Source organism: Mandrillus leucophaeus, unplaced genomic scaffold (genome assembly GCF_000951045.1).
Source record: "Mandrillus leucophaeus isolate KB7577 unplaced genomic scaffold, Mleu.le_1.0 Scaffold672, whole genome shotgun sequence".
Classification (NCBI taxonomy): domain Eukaryota; kingdom Metazoa; phylum Chordata; class Mammalia; order Primates; family Cercopithecidae; genus Mandrillus; species Mandrillus leucophaeus.
Genome location: NW_012107275.1, coordinates 691264 through 698264, shown reverse-complemented (window position 1 = coordinate 698264; position 7001 = coordinate 691264). Strand labels below are relative to the sequence as shown.

Genomic DNA, 7001 nt, shown 5'->3' with positions numbered 1-7001 from the left:
GCGAGCGGAGGGCCACGTGCACAAACCCCGGAGAGGCGCACCAGCGGACCCCGACACGCAGGGACACGCAGCACCAGCCGAGATACGACGGAGGCATGCACGCGTGGGCACGCACACACACACACTCCAGTCTCCCCTCCCGGCCGAGGCTGTGCGGCCGGCGCTCTCCACCCCTCTCTGACCCCCAGCCGCAGGAGCGGAGCAGGGAGGTACCAGGCTAGGCCCTCCCCATGCCCACCACTGCCGTGACTGTGGGTGCTGGGGTCCCTGCAGCCAGACCCAAGAGAACCCCAGGGGCTGGCGGTGGCACCAGAAAACGTCCAGAGCCTGGTTTCACCTTGGCCACAGAGCTGGAGGCCTGTGGGTGTCTGGAGGAATAGGATACGTGTCCTAGGGACTGACCAGCGGAGATTGGAAGGGCCATGGGGTGGGACTTAGAAGGACACAGTGCCTTGAAAGGGGACAGAAGACAGGAATTTGAGAGAGACTGGAAGCTCCCACCCCACCTGGGCTTCTTGGAGGAAGAGGCATGGGAGTGGGAGATGGTTGGTTCAGGCCCTGTCCAGTGGGACCACACTGGGCCTGTTACCCATATACCCTACTCAATGAGGGGCCCAGACTCCAGGACCCAAGAAACACCCCCGGCAGGACTGGAGGGGCCCACTGGTGAGCCAGGAGCTCTTGGGTCTTGGGGTCTTGGCGAGGCCCAGACTAGAGGTGGCTGGCTGCAGGGGGTGTCCTGAGGCCCCCAGGGCAGATTTCCCTCGCTCAGGTGGGGCTGGGCCAGCAGTATCCCCTGGACAGGAGAACCCCACCCCAGCCCTCCCTCCAGTAGCCATGGCACTCTCCCTGGGCCTCCTCAGCTCAGAGCTGGGGGGCGGGGGATGGGGGTGTGTCTGCCAGGATGTCCCCTCCTTCCCCACCCTCTCCTGGAGGATGCCCCGCAGGAGAACGGATGGGGCTCCATGGGCTTCCTTCCTCCCTTTCAGGCAGGTGAGACACCGCGGGGCGTGCAGACGAGCGCTGGCCGCTCGACTTTGCCTAAAAAAGGAAGCAGCAGGCTGAGTCTGAGGAGCTGGCGGCAGGAACAAGGGAGAGCTGTGTCCCCGCCGGCGCCCCCCGCCCCCCCTGCCAGGGATCTTGGCAGTGGAGGTGCTGGCTGGGCTCCACAGACCTCAGGCCTCCGCTGGGACCAGAAATGCCTTGTGCTTCCGCCTGGGCCTGGTGGGGGGACTTTGGGTCCCCAGAGTGCGAGCTGTGCCACTCCGAGGGGCCTTACCAGGCCCCCCAGCCCCCAGTACACAGGGGCTGCTGTGGAGATGACGCTCAAGGCCACAGCCGCTGGAGGACCTGAAGTCTGACCGGAAGCTGGCTGCAGACCCTGCGGGGGCACGCCCAGGTAGTCAAGCAGGGAGCTGGGCCGAGGGTCCCCCACCCTGGGGAGGCTCACAGCCAGTGGCCTGCTCGTCCCCCACCCCTGCCCAGCAGGCGGGCCACAGTCACACCTCAGCCTGCCCTGCTGGGCTGACGGGGAAGTTTCCCGCACTTCTGGAAAAAGTGAGTGGGTCTTCTTGGCTGTGACTCAGGCCCTCAAGGAAGCTGCCGCCCTCCTCCCTTCAGCTCGCCGTCAGCGGGAGAAGGCACAGGAGGCCTGGCCTCCACCCAGCCTGGGCCGAGCTCAGCCACCTGCCTTGCTCCCAGCTCTGCCTGGAGTCCCTCCTGCTAGGAGACCCTCCCCATCAGCTCTCCCCCTGCTCCTCAGCCTTCAGGACTCATTCCTATGTCCTGCCCTCCACCCACTGTCTCCACCGCAGAGGAAGGACGTGGACAGAGGGTCTCAGAGAGCATGGGGTCAGCCAGAGGTGCAGTGTCAGGGCCCGGGCCGGACTTGAGGCAGACACCAGAGGAAGCACAAATATAACAGCCGGAACCCTCCACTCTCCAGGGAGAGGGGCCTGGGGTAAGATAGGCAGGGCAAGGACGGGTCAGGCCAGATCACAGTGGTTCCTGGCCCCAAGCCTTCTGCCTCCTGCAGGCATAGCCCCTGTCTGATCCTGGTGGCCTTGGGCCCCACGGGGTGGGGAGCAGCCTGGTGTGGCTGCGGCCACCCTGCCCCCACGGTCTGGGCCTGGGCTGTGGGAGTCCTTGTGCCTCACTTCCCGGAGCCGGCCTGCCCTGCCGGTCTGTCTGCAGGCAGGTCGAGGGGGTTCCGGGAAGCTGGGGACGCTGTTCTCGCCCGGGCACCGCCCTGCCCCCACCCGCCTTTGGGAATGCTCCCTCCTCCGCACAATCCAGGCTTCTGCAGAAGAAGAAGGGCCTTTTGTCCCCAGCTGGCTGTGGTCATGTTTGACCCCGGGGAAAAGGGCAACTCCTGAAGCCTCTGACCCCACCCCTGACCCAAGCCGAGGGCAGAACGCCCAGGCCCGCACCCAGCGCCTTTGGTTGCTGTTTTCCTGTATCTCATAAATGTACTCAAGCACACATTGGAACAGATGGAAGGGGCGGTGAGGGGCAGCAGTGCGGGCCTGAGGCACTGCTCTGGGGTGTGCCTGAGCCCGGGACCCCACCCCATAACAGTAAGTGGGGCAGAGCCGGGGTCACCAAGAGAGCAGGGCCCACCCAGCTCCTACAGTCATCCTGCTCGCTGGAGTCAAAGACAGGTCCTGGGGTCACTTTTCACTTCCCAGGAGCCCAGGACTGCCCCTCTGGCCCCAGAGCTGACCCCACTCAGTCCCCTGTGCCAGCAGCAGCTGGGGTGGCGGGGAGCAGCCTGGGTAGGGGGCAGGAGCCGCACCATCTGCATCTGTCCATCCATCCCTCGTCTGTGTGCTGGGCACAGCCGCACGCCAGCCTCAGCGCTGGGGACACACAGGCGCCGGGCCAGCACTGCCAGGCTAGGAGGGGTGGGCCGTGACCAGCTAGGAAAGATACGGTCTACTTGTTTTCCCTGTGAGAACGGGGGGTCACTGGGGACTCACACGCAAGGGTACTCGAGGAAGAGACTTCCGGGCAGAGAGAAGGAACCTCGAGTACTGAGACCAGGGTGGGGTGGGCAGGAGGGCCCTGCACCGGGACAGCAGGGGCAGAGCAGGCTGGGGGTCTTTGGGAGGGGTGGCCGGGCTCCTGAGTGCAGCATTCAGAAGCCGGGTGGAGGCTGCTGCTGGCCTCGGTGAGGGCAGGAGGTTCGCCGCAGCGAGAACAGAGCCCGGCCCCGTGGGAGCCAGAGAGTAACAGGCCTGAATGACCCAGGGTTTCCCAATAGCAGGGCCCCTTCCTTGTGTGGGTCCCCTCACTTTGCCTCTCTCCTGGGACGTCCTTCCCCCAAAGGGAGAGGAGGACGACACACTGCTCCTTCCCTAGACACAGTCAGGACAGGCTCAGACCACAGCCCTGGGCAGACCCAAAACTCCCAGGGGCCTGGACCAGGGTCGGAAGGAGGCAGCAGGGAGGGACTGACCTATGTCCACACACGAGGGACTCCCCAGAGGCAGGTTGGGCGGGGCTGGGAGCAGGGGCCTTAGCCCTCAGACCAGCCCACTAACCCTGGGGAGTTCCTGCCCCACAGCCTTCCCAGCTTACAGGCCTGGGGGCAGGGGCAGGCCAGCACAGGCCAGAGGGACAGAGGGAGCCACATCTGAGGGGCCCCCCAGCTGTTCACACCGTCTGAGGCTGTGCTTGCCAACAACTGTGCTCCCAGGAAATATTTTGCAAATCAGGAAATGACACGGGGCAAGGTGGGAAGCTCGCTCCATCCAGTGGGGCGGGGCCCCTTACTGCCCCCCTGCCCCAGAATGAGGCATGATGGGGACGCAGATGGGACACACACAGGCACACACACTCCGGGCTCCCTTTCGGCCAAGGCAGGGGCTCCAGCCACTGGGAAAGAACGCCAGGCAGAGGTCCCCACAGCCACCCCGAGGCCCCCACAGCCACCCCACAGTCCCCACGGCCACCCCAAGGCCCCCATGGCCACCCTGAGGTCCCCACAGCCACCCTGCAGCTCAGCTCCTCCACCCGAGGAGTTCAGGCCCCTGGGCCAGGGGAGAGACTGCAGGAAGAGGAGGCTGCTCCTGGCCCTCAGGCTGGGGGAGGGGCTCTGGGGGAAGGGGTGTAGAGGCGCCCTCAGGGTGGGGGCCGGCCTGGGGACCCAGGGCCCTGAAGCTGGGTTTTGATCATGGGCGCCATGCTGGGCAAAAGTTGGGAGAGATTCGTGGGGTCCAGGTGGAGTCCTTCCCTGGCAGGGGCTAGAAGGACTGGGCAAAGGCCAACTGTATACCTGGAGCCTTGAGGAGGGGCACCCTGGCTGGGGCCCCCACCTCCTCCTCATTTCATGCCCCCCTCCTGGCTTCCCAGATGGTGGCCAATAAGGAAGCTGCTTAGGATCCATGGAAGAGGCCAGGCAAGGACCGTCCCGGGAAGAACCCAGGGGCCTCAACAGGGAGTCTGTTCAGTCCTAGGGGGTGGGGCCCCTGCCTTCCCACGTGGGGCCTGTCCTGTCCTAGGGGCTGGGGCCCCTGCCCCAGCACAGGGGCTCTGGCCTTCCTGAATCACCCCTTCCTTGCTTCTTTTCCGCAGGCCAGGCCTCTGCTTTCCGGGGCTATGGCCTGCCACAGGCGCGTTCCTACACCCCTCTGAACCGCCCACAGGCCCCCACAGGTGTTCCTCTGCGAGCTGATCCGGCAGCTGGGGCTGGGGCCGGGCTTCGCTGCTCCGTGCCATCAACCTCCCTGGCAGTGCGGGACCTCAGGGTGGGCCTGGGAAGCTGGAAACACCTTTGGAAACAAATGCCTGAGGCAGCTGTGGACAGAAGCCCCTGCCCAGCAGCCAAGGGAGCTGGCCTCTCCACTCAGCCTCCCCACCCCCACCAGGCCCAGCTGTTGTTTTCATGGCTCCGGGGCCAGGCGATGCTCAGCCAAGAGCTTCCCAGGAGAGCCCTCATCTTCAACCCCTAGTGGCGGCCAGAGCCAGCCCAGGCAGGAGGGGAAGGAAGGCAGCCGTGGCCCCAGGGAAGCCATCCTGGCAGCTTGGCCACTGGCCCAGCTCCTGTCTGACCAGGAAAGGCATCAAAGTCGGACTCGGATGGAGGCTGGAAAACCCCGAGACTTCTGCTGGACTCAACCCAGCCACACACCAGGCTGTGCTCAAGGCCACGGAATGAGCCTCGACCCTGATCACAGGCTGAGCCTTGACCCTGGCCCCAGACGGAGCCCAGACCTTGCTGGTCACAGGCTGAGCCCTGCTGGCAATATGATGTACTAGATCCCTTAAAAGGCCTTCCAGCAACAACCAGCTTCTGGATGAATTACTATGAGCATACATTTTTAATAGACTGCTGGGCTTCCAAGAAAGTAAATATCTCCAAGGCTCCCCCAAAATTAAACAGCAAAAATAAATAAGGCCAGGTCGGGTGGTTCATGCTTATAATCCCAACACTTTAGGAAGCCGAGGCGAGAGGATTGCTTGTGCCCAGGAGTTCGAGACCAGCCTGGGCAACATGATGAGACCCCGTCTCTACAAAAAATTTTAAATTAGCTGGGTGTGGTGGTGCACTCTGTAGTCACAGCTACTTGGGAGACTGAGGCAGGAGGATCACTTGAGCCCAGGAGGTCGAGGCTGCAGGGAGCTAGGAGCTCACCACTGCACTCTGCCTGGGCGGCAGAGCAAGACTCTCTCAGTAAACAAACAGAGTAATGTGGAGGCCCGGATGATGAGGGGAAGTGGCTGGGAAAGCCGATAATTCACTGAACACACACAGGGACAGAGACCCAGCCTGTGGCCAGCGAACAAGTATGCTTCTCTGCATAGGGGCTGCTAAACCAGGGGTCTCAAGGGTCACCGAGGGGGCCCAAGGTGATCTCGCCAGTCTCTGGAGGGAAGCATCTCCAAGTTGGACCTCAGAATTGTCACAGATAACGGCTGACAATTAGACATTACCAAACGTTCAGAGAACCACCATGCTACTGATGAGAATCAGTAGAAACAACCACTCACAGATTTAGACCCCTAAAGACTAGGAAATTGGAATTACTTAGTACAGAATATAAAATAACTATATATAAAATATGTTTAAGAAGTGGGAACTGTAATCCAAAAAGTAAGCACGTACCAAGAGAGCATAAAAAGCGATCAGACAAATCTAAAACAGAATCACATGTAACTTTTAGATATGTTAACCCCCTCCCCTTTTTTTTTTTTTTTGAGATGGAGTTTCACTTTGTCACGCAGGCTGGAGTGCAGTGGCGCCATCTCAGCTCACTCCAACATCTGCCTCCAGGGTTTAAACAATTCTTGTGCCTCAGCCTCCTGAGTAGCTGGGACTACAGGTGTGCACCACCATGGCCAGCTAATTTTTGTTGTTTTTTTGTTTGTTTGTTTTTAAGATGGAGTCTTGCTCTTGTCGTCCAGGCTGGAGTGCAGTGGCACGATTTCGGCTCACTGCAAACTCCACCTCCTGGGTTCAAGTGATTCTCCTGCATCAGCCTCCCAAGTAGCTGGGGTTACAGGTGCCCGCCACCATGCCCAGCTAATTTTTGTATTTTTAGTAGAGACGGGGTTTCACCATATTGGCCAGGCTTGTCTCGAACTCCTGGTCTCAGATGATCCACCCATCTCGTCGTCCCAAAGTGCTAGGATTACAGACGTGAGCCATAGTGCCTGGCCTGGATATGTTAACATAATAATTTAAGATAAAATGAATGAGTTAATCAGCAGATTAGACAGAAGAGAGTAATTTGATGAGGGGGTAAAAAAGGAAGCGGTGAGGATATGGAGAAGGAATTCGTGGTGAAACTGGAGATAATGGTTGAGGGATTTCCGGAGCTGATGAACGTTGTGGACCTGTGGCTTACACCAAACAGGGTGGGTGTGAGCTCGGCCCAGCTGGGACGTGCTGGTGAGACCGAGGAACACCAGAGTCAGTGAGATCTTAGAGTCATCCTGAGAGAGCCCACAGATGCTGGCGCCTGTCTGAATGCGAGGCTGCCACAGGCTGAGCCCTGCAG

General features: G+C 61.0%; 2 protein-coding genes across 2 annotated transcripts in view; one reads left to right on the top strand and one right to left on the bottom strand.

Annotated features, from left to right (window-relative positions):
- The window catches only part of MRPL20 (mitochondrial ribosomal protein L20), a 33007-nt gene that overhangs the window by 1092 nt on the left and 24914 nt on the right, over positions 1–7001 (top strand). The window contains exon 2 of the mRNA XM_012002004.1: positions 649–753. Coding sequence (XP_011857394.1) covers positions 649–753 — 105 coding nt within the window. The remainder of the gene's footprint in view (positions 1–648; positions 754–7001) is intronic.
- The window catches only part of TMEM88B (transmembrane protein 88B), a 7987-nt gene continuing 1850 nt past the window's right edge, over positions 865–7001 (bottom strand). The window contains exons 2-3 of the mRNA XM_012001992.1: positions 1280–1381; positions 865–870 (exon numbers count right to left, since the gene is read on the bottom strand). Coding sequence (XP_011857382.1) covers positions 865–870; positions 1280–1381 — 108 coding nt within the window. The remainder of the gene's footprint in view (positions 871–1279; positions 1382–7001) is intronic.